At 37.2% G+C, this 25,075-nt stretch overlaps 1 protein-coding gene across 5 annotated transcripts in view; it reads right to left on the reverse strand.

Annotated features, from left to right (window-relative positions):
- Window positions 1-6,477: 6,477 nt before the first annotated feature.
- The window catches only part of LOC100947569 (membrane cofactor protein), a 32,610-nt gene continuing 14,012 nt past the window's right edge, over window positions 6,478-25,075 (reverse strand). For 2 of the 5 annotated variants that reach the window (XM_012806697.2, XM_023514589.1), the window contains exons 6-12: window positions 23,316-23,498; window positions 22,876-22,911; window positions 22,719-22,763; window positions 16,970-17,017; window positions 15,529-15,564; window positions 14,942-15,005; window positions 6,478-8,329 (exon numbers count right to left, since the gene is read on the reverse strand). In XM_012806697.2, the coding sequence (XP_012662151.1) occupies window positions 8,257-8,329; window positions 14,942-15,005; window positions 15,529-15,564; window positions 16,970-17,017; window positions 22,719-22,763; window positions 22,876-22,911; window positions 23,316-23,498 (485 nt within the window). In that variant the 3' untranslated portion in view covers window positions 6,478-8,256. Of the gene's footprint in view, window positions 8,330-11,594; window positions 11,688-14,941; window positions 15,006-15,528; window positions 15,565-16,969; window positions 17,018-20,719; window positions 20,768-22,718; window positions 22,764-22,875; window positions 22,912-23,315; window positions 23,499-25,075 lie in introns of all 5 variants that reach the window. The other 3 variants (XM_012806698.2, XM_023514588.1, XM_012806699.2) reach the window with 3 other exon arrangements.

Genomic DNA, 25,075 nt, shown 5'->3' on the forward strand with positions numbered 1-25,075 from the left:
TAATAATTTCTAGTGACTGTGAACTTAAATAGAATCATCCTAGAATTAATGAGTTTTGTATCATTCTTGCCTGTTTGACGCCTGAACTGTGATGTTCCCTGTAGCTCTGACCAGCTGTGTAACTGTCCTCTCTGATGGCGCGTTCTGTCACCTCATAAGTAGAACTGCAAGAAGACATTTCTCCTCAGGGCGGAGGCTGGGTCTTCCAATCACACCTCCCTTCTTTCTTCAGTGAGATCCTCTTCTTCTGGAAGCTGGTTTCACATGGTGGCTTAGATTTTTCCATCTTTGTATCTAGCACCATTTGAAATCAGTGTTTTAGGAGTAAGAATTGCAGCACAGCAAAGGGCAGACTGCAGAGGAACTGTTCATGGGACTGGCTCCTCTCCTCTCACCACGTCAGCCTGTGCAAGAAGCCGAAGGAACTGGAAAAGCATAATGTACTCTGCAATATGTTGGGTCTTTGGAGGGGTGACAGTGGGGGGAGGGTGGGTTGGGTTTAAAATAAACATAGTGGCTTGAGCAGGGACAGAGGTTGTGACGCTTTCTGTTGACTGCTAGCAGCTGTCACTAGCGTTAACATGTTGCTGGGGCCTTTGAGCATGGTGATTGTATTATTCAGCTGGGGCACATGTGTTGGGTGTAGACTGAATGGGGCGGAGGAGAGCGCTGTATACCGGAGGACTGTTCCAACCGCATCGATGCTGTCAGCCTGTTTCTAGAGGATGCACTGGAGTATTCAGCCTCATTTGCCACCGGCAGTGTCAAGGTGCAGACCTAGGAGCACCACAGGCCCATCTCTTACACAGGCTGACCGATTTCTCCTGGTGTTCAGAGTCTGTTTTTGTCTAGCACCATTTGAAATCGGTTATGATGTAGGGGGAAAAGCAGCAGCCTCAAAGCCTCATGCCAAGTCTGTTCAGCAACAGCCTGTGGTTTCCTGGAAGATGGACGGGCAGAGACTGGGGAAGGATACTCACACTTTCCCCTGCTCACTTCTTTAACTGCATTTATGATACGTTATTGCAGAGGTAAGAGATAATTTAATGGATATTTTAAAACAAATGACTGTAATTTATCTGATGTCCTTGGTTGCATTTTGCTGAAATGTAGTGCTATTGTAAATTCTATAAATCGGTTGCTGTTGAATTATCTTTCTGTTGAGAAGAGTCTATTCATGCATTCTGACCTTAATAAATACTTTACTGTATTAAATTTATCATGTTCGTGTTTTTCATCTACTATTTCCCATTCATAATTCTATGACGATGAGAAGCAAGTCCTGAAAAATTAATTTGCTGTGCCGATCCTGTCTACTTCATAAGGAGTCTGAAGTAGGTTACAGCAGCAAGACGTTAAAAATGAAGCCCATTAAGGCAAGAATGAAATTCTATGAGCCAAGAAATAAAATGAGAAAATATTAGGGAAGAAAAGAAATGTTGGAGATCGAGGGTGAGGGGTGTTCCTGACGAATAGGAAAACTGCCCTCGCTTCCAAATGGGCTGCAGACACAGCCCCTCCGCCAGCCAGTGTTCCCGTGAGGAACTTTTGCTGAACTGTGTATTGTCACGTGGTTCTTAGAGGGGAACAGTGCTGATTTTAGATTAGATGCGTTATAAAAGATGGAGTTCTACTTTTGGCTGTTAGTTTTTATCAACCCTTGTAGACAAGGCAAGCCAGTTTTGTAAAAGCTATTCAGAGATTAGCCAGATTTGACTTCTTGGCGGATTAAGCTTGGAGAATCTTTAGGAAGGCAGGCTGTGGCCCCTGCATCAAGTTCTGGCTACAGGAGGTGCATGGCTGACTGTGAACTACCTGCAGTACAATTATTTCAAGGTTCTCGGTTCTCTTTCAGCCATCTAGGAAGCCTGTTCCGAGTGCACCTCCCATCACAGTCTCCCCTCCCCTAGATGGCTGCCGGGCCCAGTGGGCTGGAGGTGTAGGGGGTGGAAGCAGCATTTGCCAGGAAGCCATGCCAGTGAGTGTGATGCACCCCCTCACTGCAGCTGCAGCGCTATTTCAGGCTGTCAAGGGAAGGATCCATGTTCTAATCCCCAGGATATGCTGGTAGGAATAGTTAAACCCCTAAATTGTGTTATTTTATTCACTTCCCTACTGAGCTAGTCTGTGGTAGTATCTGCAGGTATGACATCTTCTGAGTCTTCTGTGCTGACTACAGATTAAATAACCTTTTATTCATCTACCGTGTCCCAGGCTCCAGCATAGGTATTTCAGGTGCAAACAAGACACGGATTCTCGTCTCAGGTGGCCCTGATTTCAGCTCTTAAATGGGTAGGTGCTACTTCAAGTTTAGTATCACAGCACTAAAACAATGACTTGAGGCATCTTTTCTGTAAAAATTCATGGCATCTATTGAATGCTTAAGAAGTGCCACATTACTAGGTCATGAGAAGCAAAATGTAACCAGGACTACCTTGCACACAGGATATTTTGTTTATTCCTCAGGATGCTGGCAGCCCTTTACCTAAAATTGGCATTCTGAAGTGGTTTTTTATAATTGGTAATTCAGGCTATTTCCTTTGGATACGGCATCTTGAATCAGGTTTATGAAGCCATCACCACCAATGCAGTCTGTAGAAAGCATGGGTCCTGCTTACCTGAATTTCGTCAGGTTTTGGAGCTGTGCACATGTAAGTGGAAAGGGTTATTAGACTAAAGGCACACGCAAGCCTCTTCCAAGTCGTCCTGGCTCTGTCCTCCCATCCATGGGAATAACGCTCCTGAATCCTTAACATGAGTTAGACAAGTCAACTCTTTGCCCAGTTCAGGTGAAAAAAAAACATGTCTAAGAAGCTGGTGTATAGTTTCTGGGAAGTACCTAGCAGACAAGTGTGTCTAAACTTCTGGGGAGTTAAAGAGCTTTTCTTAAACACAAGAAAAGTTCTATTTTGGGTTTATCCTAATGCAACAGTGCACCATCCAGTATAGGGTCCCTATACTGGATTCACCCCAAAAGCCTTTAAATGAATGATCCTTGGGTTCCGCCCTGACAGACTTTGGTTTAGCTGGTCTAGTAACAGGGCCTGGGCAGCAATTTCTTGGTTTTAAAGTTTTCACAGGTGATTCTGATGTTCAGCCAGAGTTGAGCCACTTTTCTGTGGTCTTGTTTCAAAAGGCTTTACTCACGGCGTGGTCTGAGGACCACCCCCAGCACTGGTATAGCAGTTTCCTGTCATGGCTATAACAAGGTACCACAGAAGTCGTGTCTTAACACATTTATTCTTAACAGTTCAGGTCAGAAGCACGAAATCAGTTTCACTGGGAGGAAATCAAAGTATTGGCAAGGCCACGCTCCCTTCAGACGTGCCAGGAGGGAGGCCGGTTCTCTTGCCTTTTTCAGTTTCTAGACCTGCATCTTTGGCTGCATCCCTCCCTCCATTTTCAAAGCCAGCTGTGTAGCATTTTGCTTTGGTGGCCACATTATCTTCTGCCACACTCAAAGGTCCCTCTGCCTCCCTCTAAGTAAGACGCTTGTAATCACGTTTAGGGCCCCACCTTGATACTCTAAAATAATCTCCCTCTTTCATGGTCCTTAATTCAATCTCATCTGCAAAGACCCTTTTGCCATATGAAGTAACGTTCATAGGTTGCAGACATAAGGAGCTGGCTATCGTTGGAGGCCATGTTACATCCCACCACAAACAGCAGTACTTGAGAATTCACTGGGAATGGAGAACCTCAGGCTCCATTTGATACCTTTGGAATCAGAATTTGCTTTTTAAGCAAGATCACCAGGTGATTCACTTACACACTGAAATGAGAAGTGTGGTGCCATGGAAGCCTATCCAAGAATTATTCAGTAATTGAGTTCCACCCCCTAGAAGCCCTTTCAGGTGAAGGTGGGTAATCAGACGTGGCGAGTTTTTTCAAACAACCATACTTAAGTACTGGTTTAAGCATTAGTAGTCCCCTGAATTCTCAAGCCACAAGCTCTAAGCACAAAGATGCCAGAGCTCTTGTTTATAGTTGTTTGACAAAGGATTTGCCACTTCAACATGCAATAATAGTTCAATCCTCTAAAAGCTACACCAGGGAATTCAGTTTTCTACACTTGAGTGGCTTCTCCTAACATAAGTTTACTACCTCTGTACAGGTTTTCTGGGTCAAGTCAGGAATCAAGATGGGTAGCATTCTCCTGTTATCTGTATTTGTGGTGATTTGTTCACCTTCTGTTGGTATGTGAGAAGAAAAGAAAAATTGTGTATTGGTCATGGATTCCAAATAGTGTTCTTCCTACATATTTAACAATGGACAGAGTTTAACAACTCCCACCCCTTTTGCAGAGGGAGACAGAGCCTCTGTGACCCAGAGTGGAGTACACAGTGGTGTCATAGTTAACTGCAGCCTCAAACACCTGGGCCCAAGCGAGCCTGCCTTAGCCTGCCAAGTAGCTAGGACTACAGATGTGCACTACCACACCTGGCTCATTCTATTTTTATTTTTATTTTAGTATTTGTTGAGATTCTGTCGGGGAGAGGAGTTATCTCCCTGTGTTGCCCAGGATGGTCTCAAACTTCAGGCTGTAAGTGCACCTGCAGCCCAGTGCTGGGCTTACGGGTGTGAACCACTGCATCTGGCTCTGAAAGTTTAACCCTTTTAAAAGTATTAATGTCACAGAAGCAGCAGCAGAGAGCTAGTTTATAGAAGATCCAAAGTGAAATTAAAAAATGGCTTCTGGGAATCAGCAATGTCTGCAGTTGAATAATGGCAAAATTTGAATGGGTCAAGAAGGAGTTGTCAAATGCCCCAACAGTCCACAGGAGGGCAGCAGTGCTACAAAGTACAAAGAATTACCGTACTTCCTATTGTAACCTTTTCTGGATGAGCCTAGAAATTTTGATGGAACCAATGTAGCTTGGGGGGAAAAATTCATATGTACAGTCACTCAGTTTTGCATCATTTTCTGCAAGTTAGTAGATTCTGTTAAATTCTGCTCTTGAGTCACAAGTATGCAAATTTTTAAAATATGCAAAACTTATTCTTAGTTAAAACGTTAGCTTAAAGGCATTACTAAGCTTTAGAACAGTGGTTCTCAACCTTCCTGATGCCATGGCCCTTTAATATAGTTCCTGTGGGTCGCCACCCACAGGTTGAGAACCACTGCTTTAGACTATGATAGAGTTGCCTATTTCTCTTAAACCCTAAGATCACTTTGACAATGCAAATTCATATTCCTTCCAGTCATCTCGGGTCTCTTCCTCATTCTTGCAGACTTGTGTTGTTAGCTTATGCTCCCTATATATTTTATAAAATTATAAAGTAACTAAGGCAACATAAAATTTTCTAAAATGGTTTATTCATAGTAATTATAATTTTGTCCCATGTTGATATTAAACAGAAAGCTTGAATTTCTAACCACAGATAGCCTTGTTCAGTTAGCTAGACAATAAAACCTTAATTCAACTTGAATTTTCTAATGTCTTTCATAAGTGGAATAAGCCCAGAATTTTCTTTTGTAAGTATAAGCCTTTACTGTCTGTATAAGTTTATATGAAGAAATTGACTGTGGGGCTTAAGAATCATTAATGCAGAGGTTCTCAAGCTTAGCTGCACTGTAGAATCATTTGGGAAACTTTAGAAAAATTTCTGTGCGCAAGCTACATCCCAGATCAATTACACTGTAAATCTCTAGGGGTGAGAACCAGGTGTCAGTAAGTTGTCCCAGGTGATTCCAGTGTGTAGCCGTGGCTGAGAAACACTAATGGCTGATCTGAGAGATGTAACAATATTATTTAATTTAAATCTGCAAAAACAGAAAGATTTTCGCATGAACAAAACCAAACCTGTTAGGTATGCAATTCAATTTTATGCCTTATTTATTGCAACTTGAGTTTTTATTTAGCCCTGTGTATATGTTAAAGGGATGTGGAAGATAAATCTTCTGCTGGACACATGTAGACAGATACCTTAAATGTGGCTAATCCAAAGTTAGGTAATAAAGACTGAGAATGAGCAGAAATCAGGAGAAGCTTCCTGGAATGGATAGTATGTGAGCTGGGCCTTGGAAGATGCATGGGATCTGGACAGAACAATAGGTATTTCAGGCAATGGTGAACTAGGAATACAGTAGGAAGCACAGGGCAGATGCTCAGGCTTGACTGAGAGGCGGTTATTTGAAGTGGAGCAGAAAGAAAAGGCTTGGGAAGAAAGTTGGGATTTAACTATAGAAGCTCTTCAAGTATCAGGCTAAGAAATCTAGCTTCATCCTGTAGGTAATGTGGGGTCACTGCACACTGAGTAGCATCTGGGTGATGGGCTGGTACAGGGACGCCTGGAGAGAAGGGTCTGAGCGGTGCAGGACAGGAGAGAGGACTGTGGGAGGAGGATGGTTAGAAGACAGGCCCCAATTAGAAACACACACTGATTCGAGATAGAACACACCAGAAATAAACACATCATCATAAATCAAGCTTCTCCAAATGTACAATTTTATTTTAACATATTTGAAGAGCCAGTTTTCAAAAAAAATGAGCAATAAAGAACCTCTATACATGAGACTTCTCATTTTACCACAAATATATTTTTGCCATTTAAATATTTTTCTTAAAATTCAAATATGCTTTCTCCTGTCCTTTATACAAAGTTCTAAGGAAAACAGACCTCTCCATATATTTAAGTAATTGACAAATTATTAGACAAAATATATATTTATACATATAGAAATCTCAAATATAAAAATTAAATTTGAAGCAGAAACTGCTATAAAAGTATATTTACTATAAGCATAATTTAGTTGAAAATACAATTAAGTTTACCAAAAAAGGCACAGCCATTCCTTGCCTCTAATGCAATTGCTATATTCTGGAAAACTGTGAAAATGGGTATAAACTTGAACTCTATGCTTTGGAATTCCTGTTGATTTTTCCTCAAACTTTTACCTTCCTAAGGCATCTCATCTCACAGGAGATTACACAGGGAAGAAGCCTGGCACACTGTAAACGTGTCTCCATACAGTAAAACAATATTCTGATCCACCCTTGCTTCCCCAGTCAGTCTTCTCCAGGCAAGACTTCTTTGGCCCAAAGCTAGATACTAAATACGAAAGTTCAAAACACAACTTATAACAACATCTGAATTGGAATGGTTGCTCCTTCTCTTTGCCCACTGGCTTCTTTGAAAGAGACTCTGCCAAAGTTGGGGCTTCAGTAGAGGACCAAGATCTATTTATTCTCCCTGAGCATTACATGCTCCCTGAGATGTTTATGTCCCTAAGTACGACCAACAGCAAATAGACGAAAGCCAAGTTTCTTTCGCTAATACGTACAAAGTAATCTTTACTCTCCTTTTTAGGAGATGAGGTAAGACGCATACATAGATAAGATGAGGATTTTATTCTTTGCAAAACTACTTGCTTATAGAGAGCACGTTTTTAAAGTAAAAGCTCTCTTTAAGTAGTGAAAGAAGGCCACGGGGTCACAGGGTTCACTTCACACCACACACTAACATTCTCATTATGAGTGTCACAGTCTTCTAACTTCAAATGAAAGTACGTTAACTGATTCTGAAATCTTACTGATTTCTTGGGCGGGTTGATGGATGCGTAAGAAAAGGTGAAAATAAATGCCATACATAATAAACATTCTAGTTTCTTTAAGTCACCAAAGATGTTACCAAAAATTAAAAAAAAAACTTTTATCTTATTAACTTTTAGATAATTGTCCAACATTTTCTGAGTTAAGGAAGTCAAATCTGTCCATATTTCCAATTTGTAGTGTTCCTGTATTTAATAGATGAGAGCCAGAGTAGTACAGATATATTTGTAAGGGCTTTCTGATGAACAATATATACAACTTTAGAATTGTAGAAAGAATGAATCTTACGCATTGGAATGAATCTTTGAATAAAAAAAGATGTTAAAATCAATTTCTTAACAAAAAGTCATTTGATTTTTTTTAAGATCATTTTTCTCAAGATCATTATGTAATTTCATTTCGGTCTATATTTCTCTAAATTTTCCAATTTTATAAATCATTTCCCTACTTTAATACTACCAAGGAAGCTGTGTTGATTTGCTCCATAAATAGAAATATTATTTAAGGGAAAACAGGCAGTATGTTCACATCCAAATTCAAAAGAAGCATCAGAGGATGGTGACCACATGCAACTGACATAAAGTTACAACATTGTGACTTTACAGTTGCACTCATGAGAGTGAAACTAAAGAGTAGCTATTGTACAACTGAAGATTTTAACAGAATCAAAAGATAAACTGATAAAGCAGGTTGTGGAAACCGTTCAGTCTGTCTGCTCTGCTGGAGTGGTTGACTTATGCTGGTAAGTGACATAGTCAGCTCTAACCTCTCTGTTCCTACAAGGCAAGGTATAAAGACAGTATCAAAGACAAATACAACACAGAAATCAAATTCCAGAAGCCTATTTATACAATGGACAAATTAAACCCCCCCCCCAACAATTTCTACTACAGAGTTCTCAAACTAGGAAATAAATGATTCTTTTAAAATGTTTTCCGTGGTTCAACAGTCTCACTCTAAAGACTCTTCTTCTCTCCCTCTGTTATATTTTACATCCCCCCCCAAAACAAGAAGTACAGCGGTAGCGTACAAAGTAGTTAGTAGTAAATACTTCCTCCTTGTGATTGAAGACCAATGTGAAAGATTGGAGAGAAACATGAGTTCTCCTATTATCACCATCTTAAAGCTGTGGCCCTGAGACAAAACCTTTCAAAAGGCAGTGGTTCTGACAGTATTTCCAGTGTGGTTAGTAATGCCTTGTTGGCCCCTTGCTGTCAAGGAAATCATGTTTTCTGGTGAAAGATTCTCCTAAATAACTCAAGTTGACATCACACTTTTATTGCAGCAATACATATCTTTAGAAAGCCTGTTACTCTAATTTGCTGCTGTCCAAAAGAATATAATGCCAGGCACATGTGTAATTTAAAATTGTCTAGAAGCTGCATTAAAAAAGGAAAATAAATAGGAAAAGCTGACATATTATTTTTATTTAACCCAGTAGAGCCTAAATATTATCATTGGGACATACATTTTATATTTCTCTGTGCTGTCTTTGAAATCCAGTGTGTATCTTACTTATAGCACATCTTACATTGGACTAGCCTCTTTTGAAGTCCACGGTTACTGACTCTAGGCTCTGCCTACTAAACTGACTTTCATAGACAAACTAAGACTAAATTTGGACCAGTCAGTTATTTACCAGGACATGTGCCACAGCAAGCACTTCAGAGATGAATACCCAGGGTGACAGCTAGCCCTGTTAATTTTGGATACTTTAATATTCCTCTCTGTAGGAGAAGCCACTGCTAGGTTATTCCACTGTTACATGACTGTACTTGTGATACTGCAGTTTACTCAGAAATGTTGTGAAGAAGGGACTCAATAGTGTAGCCTGTCACTGAATTCTTTTTTCTATTAGTAGCAGTCTTTTTTTTTTGCAGTTTTTGACGGGGGCTGGGTTTGAACCCACCACCTCCAGTATATGGGGCCGGCACCCTACTCCTTTGAGCCACAGGCACCACCTGTAGTAGTAGTCTTTAAAGTAGAGTTTTAAATAGAAATACAACCTATGAAGAAGTTAAAAACCATTAACATAAATTTCAAAAAACATTTATTTGATATGACAATGAAGCCATTTTGAAGATGGTAAACATTTGAAACTCAAGCAGCACCTGGGCTCAAAGGGCTAGGGCGCCGGCCCCGTATGCTGGAAGTGGTGGGTTCAAACCCAGCCCCAGCCAAAAACTGCAAAAAAAAAAAAAAAAAATTGAAACTCAATTACCAATTACCATTATTTTATGTTAACTTTAGTATTATTATCTCTAAATGTTTATGGACACTCTGAAGCTCAGGGTCTAAAAACCACTTCCCCAGTTGGCTTTAGCCTCCCAAGAATCCTAAGAGACTGAGGATGGGTCCTCCTTTCTCCAAGCTCTTTATGCAGGTTCAGCTACCCAAGGTCAACCACAGTCCAAAAATATTAATGAACTGCACTGCCTTAAACTCTTTGACCTCCACCTTCTGTCTTTGAGTTGAAACGACAGAAGTGAACAATTAGTTTTACACTGCATGCCATGCAGAGTATCACGATGAAATCTCACACAGGACTAGATTTTTCCCTCTTTCTGATGTAGCTTGCTGTCTATGCTACCTGCCCGTTAGTCATGTAGGAGCTATCTTGGTTCTCAGATCAACTTTCAAAGTATCACGGTGCTTATGTGCAAATAACCCTTATTTTACTTAATAATGGCCCCAAAGCACAAGAGTAGTGATGTTGGCATATTGCTATAACTGCTTTGATTTTATTAACAGTTATTGCTATTAATCTTTCTGTGCCTAATTTATACATTAAACTTTATAACAGGTATCTATACACAGGAAAAAGCACAGCATATATAGGGTTAGGTACTATCCATAGTTTCAGGCATTCACTAGGGGTCTTAGACTGTATCCCTTGTGGATAAAGGGGTACTATTGAATATAGGACTGGGTTGGTCCCAAATGCCATTTCTATTGGTCTGTTTTATCTTTCCCATTGCCGCTCTGATCAAAGGTACCACTTTGCTTTTACTAAAAAATTATCCTTCCCATTGGCCTTTGGAGATCTTACTCCCAGAACTATTTTTTTCTTTCTTTCTTTCTTTTTTTTTTTTTTGAGACAGAGCCTCAAGCTGTAGCACTGGGTAGAGTGCTGTGGCATCACAGCTCACAGCAACCTCCAACTCCTGGGCTCAAGCGAGTCTCCTGCCTCTGCCTCCCAAGTAGCTGGGACCACAGGCGCCCACCACAACGCCCGGCTATTTTTTGGTGTCAGCCATCATTGTTGTTTGGCGGGCCCGGGCTGGGGATTCGAACCCGCCACCTTAGGTGTATGTGGCTGGCGCCTTAACCACTTGAGCCACAGGCGCTGAGCCAGAACTATTTTTTTCAATCTCATCTTTGTCGGTTACTTACTCTAGTGCACATTAGAAGAGGTGGGACACCGATCTCCCTCTCTTCCCAGCTACAGACACATACTCTGGCACAAAGAGGAACACTTACCTAACTCATTCCAACTGAAAGACAGAAAGGGAATGGAGTCAAAGGGTTTAAGGCAATGCAATCCATAATTTTTCAAAATCTGAGGGTTTTTTCCACAAATAGACGAAATATAGTCCAGGGAAACAGGTAAAATGCCTTTACAGAGTTATTTATAAGTTGGCATTGAATACATTTACAAAATTAAGGTATAATCTAGTTTCCGTAAAAGGGCATTTTTCTTCCTTGTACTTAAAATGAATTGATTCTGTGATTCTAAAGGCTCACATATTCCCCGACTTTGGGCTCACAGCTGTTCTATAAGATAGAGGAAGCCAGATAGTCTGATAAAAGGATGAGAGAAGCATAACTCCAGTAGAGCCTACATCTAAGCACATTATATTAGATTTTTTAAAAGACTGCTATAAACAAACATCAATCATTTAGCAAATGGAACAGGAATCTAAATTTCCTCTTGAATGTTTACTGCCCACTATCTCAGCTCAGGTTATTGATATCTAAACATCAATTGACTTTTTGCAAAAGAAAGGACATCTCTGAAAAGAAACAACAGAAAGCAGATACCTTGTCATGATAAAAGCAAACCTTTCTCTCATCTCTTCTTCTCAGAGAGAAGTAAAATTTACTTCTTTGTAGCTCTCACCAGTTATGTATGTGCTGAACAGAGGAAAGGAAAATAGCTGAATAAAATAGGGACAAACCAAAAAGAAGTATAGCATAAGTGGGATAAAAATCCATGATGGAATGGAATAGAAGGAAAGCTGAGAATTAGGTTCATAAATCAAGAATTTCTAATTTCTCCCCAAGGGACTGGAAACCCAAACAGTGTATAAGAAACTACTTGATCTCTGGAGTTTTCTAGATCGTCCAGCAGATGAACAGATAGGAAATTTCTGTTCATTATGTTTCATGCTGAAAACAAGTTAATCTGATCCTTTTTCTGCCCTCTGTCATTACACTTCTCAGTTACCTGCACTGACCACTATTTCAACCACAGCATTTATTAACTGCTATTTAAGCAGAGACAGCTTAAAAATTACCAAAGTAATTGGATCGGTCCATATTAATGTAACATTAAAGGTAGGTTGAAGTTATGTTGAACCGTGAAAAAAAGAAAAACTATTTTGTCACAGGTAATAAAAAGACATAGATCATGCAAATCATTCTTAGGAACTTAGTCAACTGTCACCTATCTAGGGATAATTTAACGGTCATAAAAAACCCAAATCATATAGTTATGGGGGAAAAAAATCACTGCAAGTTATGAAAATAATTATGTAAACAAAAGGCATCTGTGGTGGAGAAACACACAGTCAGGACATGCAATATGGGACTCAAGCAGTAGCACAGGCAGGGAAAGGGCTGTGGCTTCCGAGACTAGAAAGTACAAAAGAATTAGTTAAAAAGGGAAGCTGAAAGGAAAAAGGAGGAAGCATGAGGATGGGACGTGTTCTAGACCAATCAAGACCCTATTCTAGTTAAATGATGTTGAATGATCTTAAAATGACTACTCGTATTATTTTTGTACTTTTCGTGATGAAGCCGTCTATAGTAGGGTAATTATGTTCCCAAATCATCCTAAGTACCAGTTTACATCAAACCCATTTTGAGTCTCATTTTAACAGCAATTTGGGGATTATCTGTGCCTGCTACCCTGCTTCCCGAGTTACCCCTAGAAATGAAGAAGTAACTTCATACATTTTATTGTAGTTTTGAAGGCAACAACAGCCAAGAGGAGGGGTTACCCCACCCCTTTTTTAGATAAGGAGTCTCAGACACTCTAATTAACTTAAACATCAGAAAAATTTGCCAATGGTAAATTGATGGTATTCCTTCAAATTTCAACAATCTGGGCACATTCATAATAGTCTACACACTAGTCACTCAAAGGATAGTCCTGGCTTAGTAACGCCATCACGTAGGAGATCACTGGAAATTCAGGATCTCAGGCTCCACCCCAGACCTAATGAATTGGAATCTGTACTTTAATAGGTCTACAGGTGATTAATTTAAACTTAGAGAAGCTCTGCTTTCCCCTCTAATGAACCAAAATATGCCACCCTCACGTTAGAGCAAACTTCAGCTATTAAAATAATACAGAACTTGAAGAGTTAAATAGAGCTTCAATGTCTTAGAGCCAAACAATCCACAAAAAGACCTTAACTTTGAATTCAGCCATTACACATTATATTGAATTTCTAATTAAGTATATTCCTGTCATAAGTGGTGCAACGTATATCCCATAAGATATTCTCAGATACTGAATGTTTTAGTTCAAAGACAATTATCAATTACCTCTCCCACACATTTTATTAATTTTTTTTCAAGTTGTGCTGCTGTACAGGGGATAATATATTGGTTAAAGATATAATACCTCCCCAAAATATTTTAAAATGTTCAAAGAACAATTTTCTGATGGACCCTATGCTGTAAAATATAGGCTTTAAAAAAATCACCCACCAAATTAATTTTGGAATCACAAATCACTATTGCTTTTGAAACTTTAATTTGGGAGTACAGTGATCACATTAACCATTGAGCTTTAACAACCCCATTAACTGGTAGCTACAGAGAGTTTGATTAGTGCTTGTTAGGGAAACTTTAAAGATCCTGATGCAGTGATATTTTAAACAAAGAAGGAAAATGAGCAGAATATGCCTTTGTTATGCTTTCTTGAGAAGTTAATTCTACACAAACGTTTTGGACTTAGAAAAATATTTCATCAATAGTATTTCCTACTCACATATATAATTTTTTAAATAAACAACTGACATGGAAATCACATATGCATATCATGTGTTCCATAAACACAAGATTTAAGATTCAAATGAAGGCACCGTGGGTATTTAAAAAAGGTAACAACCAAGTCATATGAAAAATGTTTGAGCTCCTTATGAATGAAGAATGTACTTTCATGACATGGCCCAAATCTGATGATTATTGTAAAAGGAAGTTGTGTTATAAAACTGTGAGCACCAAAAGTCTTAAAAATTATTAGGTTTGATTTCGAAGTTATTTCTAAAGCTACAGGGGGAATAACAATCAATAAAAATGCATATTATCTTTCAGAAATTCCAAATCACCTAATCTTTGCTTATGCTGCAGGATTTATTCCAAATCTTCGCTAAAATTAAATTCAGTAAAATTTAAGTTTGGTGTTTTAAAGCCCTATTTACACTAGAAGATTTGTACTTACATATATTTTTCCTATTCTGTGGCCTCCCTTTTTTCATTTTCATAGATAAAAGCACACACAAAAGCTAATTGAGGTGCCTTATAAATCTTACTTCTCTGAGCAATTTTTAGTTTAACCCTATGAGTTTTCCTGCAGTCTCAAAAATTAAGAGAACATAAAAGGGAAATCAAATAGTGTTGGTTTTGATTCCTCAGTTTAAATACATAAATATTGTAAATAAAAAAAAAAACCAAATTGGATATCTGAGGAAAACATCGACATAGCTTCTTATAACTAAGTTTTACAGACAAATGAACACTTTCATCTTAAAAATGACAGTGACTACAACTGTCAAAATCTCAACAATGAACTACTTTAAATTTAATTTGGGCCACTAGTCTAATTTAGGAAACATTCCCTTCCCTACTTAGGGTAGAGAAACCCTGGCAGTGATCCATCATTTGCTAAAGAATTTCAACCTCAAATCCCACAGAACTTTTTCTTAAAGTCATAATAGCAACTGAAGCAACTCTGCAGAGATTCCTCATGCTGCAATGATGTTCAAAGTAGCTGAAAATATCTTTAGCAAAGAAATGCAATTCGTAGGACACAATCATGCAGACGCATTTAAAAAAAAAAAAGATGGCATACAATACAAAGTACACATTTAAGCAGCATGAAAGCATGTCAAGGATGAAAAGCACCAGTAAGCTGGAAGAAACATGCTTTAATTTACCCTTTCTTCTTCCTCCTTTCAAAACATCGATACAGGCCGATGCAGATTACTGCGACCCCAACAACTATAAGAAACCAGGAAACAAATGATGTATGACTCTGAAAACTAATTACCAAAATTCAAAATCTAGCAGAAGAAATAAATGTTGGTTATATTTCAGTGGCCAGAAAATGTTTTTTTTTCAGAAAATTTTATTTTATTAAGCACTTACACATTTATGTTCTATCCAGACTCTGCTTTCTAAATTCAGTTCCCTAGAATCACAGAGTCCTCAGTCAGAGAAGAATCCTTGCTTACTTTAGAAAATTGTCAAAAGCACTTTTGAGAAGTAAACTCATGTTATTAACCATCTCTAGAAAATATGTGTTACTTAGGCTTTATTAGTAAGTGGATATGTAAACTATACAAGAATATAAAATCACCAACACAAGGTAGTATATCATATAAAAAGGTCAGGTTTTATAAATTGTTTTACTTAATCTCCAGCTGTAAAAACTATAGAAACTAAAGAACCACTTAAAAAATAATGTACGTCTACATAAGTCGTATTTTAATATTTAAGTAATGTCAGAATGTGGGATACTTACGCAGAGTCACAATAATTAGAACAATGACCCAGGGACCTGAGAAAAAACAAAAACAGTCTGAAGATGTTGAAGGTATACAGATTTCTGAGTAGCAGCTGCATTTTTATTTCAATCGGATAATCTAAACAGTATAGCAAAAAAAGTTTATCTGTCTCATTTTAGGATGACTGCTAGTGTGCCCAGGTCATTTTGACCTCAGAACTTTTTTAAACTCTCAGGTTTAGAGTCCGACTTAATGAAACTCTTAATAGGCACCTCACTTTTCTTTGCTGTGTCCTGCAGCTACCTTTACTTTTAATGATTATTAGAACAACTAGAATTCACTAGATTGGAGGAAATCATTTTTAAAAGTATCATTCCATTATAGTTGGTTTGGCTCAGTATTCATTCAATCATCTTTTAATGATTTTTGGTAGGAATTTAGTTTATATTTTTCCAGTGGAGCTATAGAATAAGTCATTAATAAATTTCTATTCATCTATCATACAGATGGTATTTGCAGAATCTTAGCAAATTAACAATTAATCTTATTAACCCTCTTCCTAGCCTCCTTACCTCCCCACTCCCCATCTCCTCCCCCCCCCAAAAAAAAAATTAAGACGTAGTCCTAAATACCAAGGAGATTCCTTCTAAAATAAATGAAACATCAGGGCACATGGATAAAAATTATACCAAGAAACTTGAGCATCCATGTTTGACTATCTAGAGAAAACTAAATCATTCTATACAATCTTAACTTGTAGAAGTGTTTCTCTCAGGGGATACCTCTTTTTCTAAACTGTAATTATTTTTATTAACTTGCTATAAGTCAAAGCATACCGTGTCATGCTTAACTCTGCTTACCTCACTTCATAAAGTGATCTAGTGTTTAATAGCATACGATGGTGTTAGATTTACTGGCACAATGACAGTTTGACCCTAGAGTTAGGAGCTAAAGCATATGCTAAGAAATCAGCCTAAGGTGCCTTGTATAAAAAGACTGATCAAATTGCTTAAACTAAGCAAGGAAAAGTAACAGGTTTTTGTCTTCTTTTTATTTATTAAGAAATCTTTTTATTTCGTTGAACTTTAACTGTCATAACTATACTATATTATTTTCTTTTAATATATCCTGTATAAATTGTATAACCCTATATAAAGTATGTTAAGCCTGTTACAGGGAAAAACTAACCCAATTTATATTACTTTAAGGCTTGTGTATAGCAAATATGAGTAGAAAGAATTTATTTACAAATTGCCATCACAAAAAAGGATGCTATCATGTGGAAAGCAAATTATGCTGTATAAAATTTAACCTACATACAACCATAAGAATTTAAGGAAGTTGCCTTACCTGACTAGGAATCCTATATTGGGGGACCTCTTATTAATAAAAACTGTAATTACCTACATGTTCCTAATTCATACTACCACTTATAATTGTCCTGTTATCAGCACCGACCCAAATCCTCGCCAATGTCAAACAAGCCTTCTTTTGGATTGGGATATCCTAGAAAAAAGAAGAAAAATGGATTAAGTAAGAAAGAAAAGAAAAGAAAAGAAAAGAAAAGAAAAGAAAAGAAAAGAAATCAAGCTTAAAATCCTTTAAATTCAGAGGTTGATTTTTTCATCATTTTACAAAATCTCTTAAAATTCATTTTCCTTATAAACTTTATTAATTTTTCTCATTTAAGTCAATATCATAAAAATTTATAAATTTATATTCAATGTCATCATCTTTCTTCTTCCTACCTACTAAGATGTCCTGTGACAATATTCTGTGGGAATGGCATGCAAATTTATCTTTACTGTTAATATATTCTCAAAATTAGTCTACAAATTCAATGTGATTCTAACATACTGATCTGGAGTAAAAGAAAACTTCCACGACATAATAAAGGCCACATGTTAAAAGTCCACAGTTAATGGCATACTCAACTGAGTAGTAAATGACTGAATGCTTTCCCCTAAGATCAGAAACAAGACTGGGTATGATCACCAGAGAAATTAGCCAAGAAGAAGGAATAACAAGAATTCAAATTATAAAGGAAAAAAAAAATTACCTCTGTTTGCAAATGACATGATCTTTGATGTAGGAAACCCTATGGATTCCACATACACACTCATGCAAAAACCTGTCAGAACTAACAGATGAATTCAGCAAAATTGCAGGATACAAAAATCACAAAAAAGTCAGTTGTATTTCTACTCACTAACAATGAATAATCTGAAAAGGAAATTAAGAAAATAATCTCATTTACAATAGCATCGCAAAGAATAAGATACTTAGAAATAAACGTAACCAAGGAGGCACAAGACAAGTACACTGGACAAAAGGATCAAGACATAAATAAATCCTGCGTTCATGGATAGAAAGATGTAATATTGTAAAACGGTTAAGACTATACAAAGCAATGTACAGATTAAGAGCAATGCCATCGATATCCTGAGGATGCTTTTGGCAGAAATAGAAAAATCCATTTTAAAGTTCATGAGAAACCTCAAGGGACCCCCGAATAGCCAAAATAATGCTGGAAACAAAAACCAAAGTTAAGGAGACTCACACCTTCTGATTTCAAAACTTTCTACAAAACTGCAGGAGTGAAAACAGTGTGGTACTGGCATAAAGACAAGACATACAGACCAAAGGAATAGAATAGAGAACCCAGAAATAAACCCTCACATAGACAGTCAAGTGATTTTTGATAAGAATGCCAGAAACTGTCAGTGGGGAAAAGGGATTCTCTTCCACAAATGGTGCTGATAAAACTGAATATCTACGTGCAAAAGAATGAAGTTGGACCCTTATCATACCCAAAAAAGTACCTCAAAATGAATCAAAAACCTAAAGATAAGAGCTAAAATTAAAAAACTCTTAGAAGAAACCATAGGGGAAATACTTTATGACGTCTGATTTGGCAATAACGTCTTGGATGTAACCCCCAAAGTACAAGCAAGACAGGAAAAAAATAGATAAATTTGACTTCAAAATGAAAAACTTTGTGCATCAGAGGACACCATTTACAGAGGGAAAAGGCAATCTACAGAATGGGAGGAAGCATTTGCCAATCATATATTTGATAAGGGATTAATCTCCAGAACTCCTAAAACTCAGAAACAAAAATCAACCCAATTTGAAAATGAGCAAAGGACTTGAATAGATATCTCTCTAAAGAAGATATATAAATGATTAAGTGGCTCATGAAATGATGTTCAATACATCATCAGTCATTGAGGAAATGCAAATCAAACCTGCAATGACATACCACTTCATATCTATTAGGATGGTGCTACGGTTTGAATGTTTGTACCCGCTACAACTCCTGGTGAAATTTAGTTGCCAATGTAAAGTTACTGATAGGTGGGACCTTTGAGAGGTGTTTAGGTTATGAGTGCTCTGCCTTCATGAATGGACTAATGCTGTTATTGCAGGAATATGTGTGCTATTAAGTGAGTGGTTTTGCCCTTCTTGATCTCTCTCACCTTCTCGTTACCCTTTCAACACGTGATGCATATGAGAAATAAATGTCTGTTTATTGTTTAATGAGTCGAGTTTCCATTTGGGGTAATGAAAAAATTCTGAATGGTGGTGATGGTTGTACAGCACATTTTCAGTGTATTGAATGCCACTGAATTATATGTGTACTATGGTTAAAATGGTAAAATAAATAAATAGCTGATTTGGAAAAATTAATGTGAGAGTAGCCTGGCAATTTTCTGAAAAGAAAGTGTTCTGGCAGATATTAAAATGTATGTAGTATTACAGGTTAAACAAACAAACAAAAAGACTTGATTCTGTTACAGGAATGGACAAAGTTCACAGGAAAAAGGAGGCTAGAATACCTATAAATTCAACGTCTGATAAAAAGTGGCATGTCAGATCATTTGAAGAGCAGACGACTTACTCCACCAATGGTGTTATTTAGCTATCTGATGGGGTAGGATGGGTTGGGGAGGAAGCCTACCTCATTGTATATACCAGAATGAATTTCAGATGTCCCAACAATTTAAATGCAAAGAATGAAGTCAGAACACTTGGCTGAAATCATTATATAATTTCATCTTGGGGAAGACCTAAAGATTTCATAAGAAAGACATAAAACTCATAGCTGTTACAGAAGAGATCAATACACCCAACTACCTTAGCAGCATAAAACTTCCAAACATATAAATGACCACTGATAGAATAGCTATTAAATAAAATGATATATATTCAAGTCATCATTAGAAAAGAATAAATCTGAATACAACACCAATCCAAGACTATGTGGAAAAAGTACAAGTTGTAGAAAAATGAGTACAGCATGATGTCATTTTTAAGAAAAAATACCAAACTACATGTAAACTAAACCATACATAAAAAGATGTGGATGTACAGAAATAGATTAAAAAAAAAAAAAAACCCAAACTAGTAACAGTAGTTAACTTGGATAATGGACTAGAAAGAAAACTAATCTTTTACTTTCTGTATACTTTCTGAATGTCTGAAATTTTACAAAAAATATTCATATACTCCTCACATAATAAAAAGTTATAAAAAGCAATCTCTATCAATAGTATTAAGAACTTAAGAGAAAACTGACTAGTAAAAATAAAACAGCAGAAAAACAGGGGCTCAGCCAATACCCCAGGTCTGGCAGGTTTGAACCCGGCCAGGCCTGCTACAAAACGACTACAAAAAAAAATAAAAAATAGCTGGGTGTTGTGGCGGGCACCTGTAGTCCCAGCTCCTTGGGAGGCTGAGGCAAGAGAATCGCTGAAGCCCAAGAGTGTGAGATTGCTGTGAGCTGTGATGCCACAGCACTCTACCAAATGGCACTCTGTCTCCAAAAAAAAAAAAGAAAGAAAGAAAAGGAAAGAAAGAAAAACCAGGGAAAAATTGACACTTCATATTAAAAGGGCTTTAATTCATAATGAATTTTCAAAAAACAAAAGTCAGAAACCTAACCAAAAACTAGGCAAAGGGGGCGGCACCTGTGGCTCAAAAGGGTAGGGCGCCGGTCCCATATGCCGGAGGTGGCAGGTTCAAACCCAGCCCCAGCCAAAAATTCAAAAAAAAAAAAAAACTAGGCTAAGGCTATGAGTAAATAAGTGTAGACCAAAAATATTCAATGTCATTGATTAAAGACATACAAATTACAATAAGATGTCAGTTTTCATCTATCACTTAAAAAGTTCTTTATATGGTATCGGCAGGAAAGAGTTACCAAACCTGGATAATTTGAAATTGAAGGCTTCTTGGGATGAGTAGGCTTAGGACCTAGAAAAGTAAATTTGGTTCTATAAATTCACTGGCCTTATTGATAACAGCCTTTTCAATACAAAATTATACATTTAATTTACATCTTATGTTTTAAAGATTGTTTATAAAAATGAAAAATAGACATATGTTATGAACTTTGCAGTTCCAGGTCTCACAATTTAACCCACATATATATATTTGCACAATTATATAAAGTTGTATGTATGAGAATCTTCACTATACTTTGTATTTTATAATAGAAATCCTAAAAGTTAACTAATAGCATATCATAAAAGTGTTTGAAGTAAGTCTATGTATCTTTTTATAGGAAAAAAATCTAAACGGTATCATACTACATAATTTGCATCTTACTCTTCTTCCACTGAGGATTTCTTGGCCATTTTTTCATATTAGCACACTTAGATCCACCTTAAACACCATTCTACGTTGCTATCGGTACTTTTAACATAGTCTTTCTCTGGCAATAAAAAATGATTTATTAGTCCTCAGTCTCATAAGGAATTATGACTTCTGATTTTTAAAAAAAAAATCCCTATAGTTTCTTTTTCTCACAATCAATCTCTCAGCTTTCAAACACTAAGCTATATTTTAGTAACAGTGTATCAACAAACTTAGTATTCCATAGTATATACCCACAGGAGCATATGAATAAACATGGGTTACTCAAGAGGTATAAATTTCGCATACAATCTTAGTTTGTTCATGTATCAGTCCACCAAAAAACCATCTCTTTCTGCGCCCCACCCCCAAACCCCACAGCACTCAACTAAGGTACTCATAGAGGCTACCAAGTACTGGCTCCTTACAGGAATCCTAAAAAGGTATTCTAATTTTATTTTACTGTGAATAATTCCCTTGTACCCTTTAAAATATTAGGGAGATAGGAAATATATAAAAACAAATTAGAATCCAGTAATTAGTATTTATTAAGTTCAACATCTCCATTAGACTAAAAGGAAACCAAAGACCATAGGAATTATGTTAGGTGAGTTAAGCAGAGCCAAACTAGGCGCCTGCACAGAGTCCGCCTAGGCTAATGCTCTTCCCCCAATTCCTATTGTCTCTTGTTTCTGCTGCAACCAAAGTGAGGTCAGAGATAGCACTGCTAAAATCAGGATAATTCCTAAAATAAGCTCTCCAATCAAAACCACAGCAGTTGATCTGGAGTCCCTGCAAGATATCTCCCATTCCATTTCAGTAAATAACAACTTTTCCTGCCTTAAAGTTGCTATGAAATTCAGTTTCTGTTGGCAAATAAAACTAGACAATAAAGAGAAAAAAGAATAATTTTATAAGGGGGGAAGAGGGCAAGGAGAAGGCAAAAATACAGGTCTTGTTCTAGAGACAGCAGAAATATCTGAGTTTAAATGTACTACATGAAAAAAATTGAACTAGTTGCATTTCAGGAAATGAAACATAGTCTTGGAGTAGTAACATACTAAGTAATGGAGTCAACAGATCACTTCTACAAGGAATAAAATGCAGATTTTTAGTCTTGCTGACACACACACACACACAATACAGACTACACACAGAAGCCATGCACCCTTCTCTTCACTAACATACTTTTAGTGATGACATAAGTCCTATAAACCTACCTTAAAGAGCTTCCTATATAAGCACTGTGCTAGTGCATTAAACCCATCCCATTTAAGCCTTACTACCACCTAGGAAGGAAGGCAATAAATCATTTTTATATGAGTAAACACATTAAAAGTCTCTGTAACTTTCTCAAGTCCACATTCCTGTTGGTATCTGTGGGCTATGGCGAATGATTTTAGAGTCACTATATGTAACAACTAGTGGCTGTACAAAGTTCCACCATCATATTACGAAATATGATGAATGAGTGGAAATCACCAGGAATCTAAAGGAGTTGGGAAAAAATCACCAAGAATTTAAAGGATTTTTTTTTTTTTAAAAAAACAGAAGCAGGAAGTTACTAAACCTGAGACAGTGGAAATCGGAGGTATTGTACTGGGAAGACTCGACGCTGGAAAACAAAAGAGTAGCGTAGACGGGATCAAACACGTGGGAGTTACTGCTGGCATCGCCACCAGGAACTTACAAGATTTTTGAAAAATGTAAGAAGGAAGTTACTAAACCTGAATGACTCAAAGTTGTACTGGGAGGAGGCAGCACTGGAAAACAAAAAAACAACTTGGACGTTATTGCTCTCATTTCATTTATATGAGTTACACCTTTTATTCTTTTTGTTTTTACGATAAAAATAAAGTTACTGCAATCCACCTATGTATAATAGGTAAAAATACTGAGCAGCAGAAATTTATATACCCAGGCTCTATACACAACATACCCCTGGAAAAACCCACACAACCACAACAGAATTCTTTATGAGATATATATATATATATATGAGAGATATATTTTGTGTGAATTTTATATGATACTTATTTCTATCATATAATCTATCAGAGTTAAATGCTAAAATTGCTTTTTAATTATTCTGTGTTACTAATAATTAATATCAAAGAAATGAAGTCTAAAACGAAACAAAAACAAGGAAAAAAGACCACCTTTGTACCTTTAGGACACGTTGGAAGTGGAGGGTACCAAGTATTATTACTCTGACAGACACTTGTGTCACTGCCATGAAGGTAATAACCTGAATTGCATTCGAATATAACCGTTGCTTTGTAGTAAAATTTTTTTCCAAGTCCTGCTACCTGTCTTCCATTTTTGACTTTTGGAAATGGACATTTGACCACTGAAAAGGAGAGAAAGCCCAGAATTAACAGAAATCTGCTTTAATACAGGACCAGAAAAAGTAGCACAAAGTAGTCATTTCTGGTGGGAATAGAGAGGCAAGGAATGGAAGGCAAGATGTTAAAACAATTGAGAAAGACCTCGTGTCTTAAAAATGTAAACATAAAGCATTTTAATTGATAGATGCCTCCTGACATAGAATTCTAGAGTAAGAATTCCCCCAGTACCTTAACAGATATCATTGTCTTCTTGCTGCAACAGTTTCTTAAAAGGCGGCAGCTGTCATTCCTACTTGTCCCCTCCCCCCCACAAATGTAATATGGTTTTTTCTTTTTGTTTTGTTTTTATTCCTTCTCACTACTTGCTTTTTTAACTTTTAAGTAGTTTGGTAAAAACTGCCAAACTCCTGGGGCTTTGGGTAAATGTTAATGATTTATTCATCCTGCTCAAGGTTCCCTGAATTTCCCAGACCTGATGTTATCCTTTGGATCCTATTTGGATAATTTTGGGCCAATATATACTCAAATAATTTTCTACCTGTTCTCCTCTCTTTCTGAAACTCCAATTACACATAGGCTTGACTGCTTGATACTTCCCGACATCTCTAGAAGGTTCTTTCTTTTTTCATCTTTCTTCTTAAAACATGTTAAATTTCTATTGACCTGTCTTTAGGTTCACTGGGTTTTTTTGTTGTGCCTAACCGCACCTGATGATTTTTTGGAGGTTAGGTTTATTGGATATAATCTATACGCTTGTACAGTAAAAGTCACCCTTTCGTGTGTATAGATAGCTGCATGAGTTTTGACAAATGCAAACAATAATGACATAACTACCCCCAGAGTAAGAGTAAAGATATAGAAAAGTTCCATTACGCTCCCAAACTGCCTCATGCGTCTTTGTGATTTATCCTTCCTTCCCCAATCTCAACCAGCCAACCGTTAACCTTGTTTCTCTCCTTGTAGTGTTTTTCGGAATGTCATGTAAGTAGAATCATGGCCTTCTGACTACAGCTCATTTCAATCTGCACGATACGTTTGGGAGTCATCTGTGTTATTGCATAAACCAGGAGTTCATTTCTTTGCCTTGCCAAGACAGGTTGTCCATCCATTCACTAGCTGAAGAACATGTAGGTGTTTCCAGTTTGGTGTGATTATAAATAAAGCTGCTATGTACACACGCAGGTCTCTATGTGAAAATATTTTCAGTTTACTTGGATTGCTGGGTTGTATGGCAAGTGTATGTGAAACTCTACGTGCTCATTCCACTTTGCATTTTTGCCACCAGCGTAGGAGAGTTTTAACTGTTTCATATCCTTGCCAATACCTGGCACTGTCAGTTGTGTGTATGCGTGCTTAAATTGCAGCCATTCTAGTAAGTGTCTAGAGGTATTCCATTGTGAATAGAGACGGTTTTATTTCTTCCTTTCCGATAGGTATGCCTATTACTTCTTGCCATATTGTACTGGTTAGGAACTTCGTGACAATGCTGAAGAGAGTGGTGAGAGTGCACACCTTGCCTTGTTCCTACCTTAAGTAGCTCCCTTCTTAATTAGAAGTGGAAAGAAAGTTTTTTTTTTTT

Source organism: Otolemur garnettii, unplaced genomic scaffold, assembly GCF_000181295.1.
Source record: "Otolemur garnettii isolate 467f Iridium unplaced genomic scaffold, OtoGar3 scaffold00055, whole genome shotgun sequence".
In the NCBI taxonomy this organism is placed as follows: domain Eukaryota; kingdom Metazoa; phylum Chordata; class Mammalia; order Primates; family Galagidae; genus Otolemur; species Otolemur garnettii.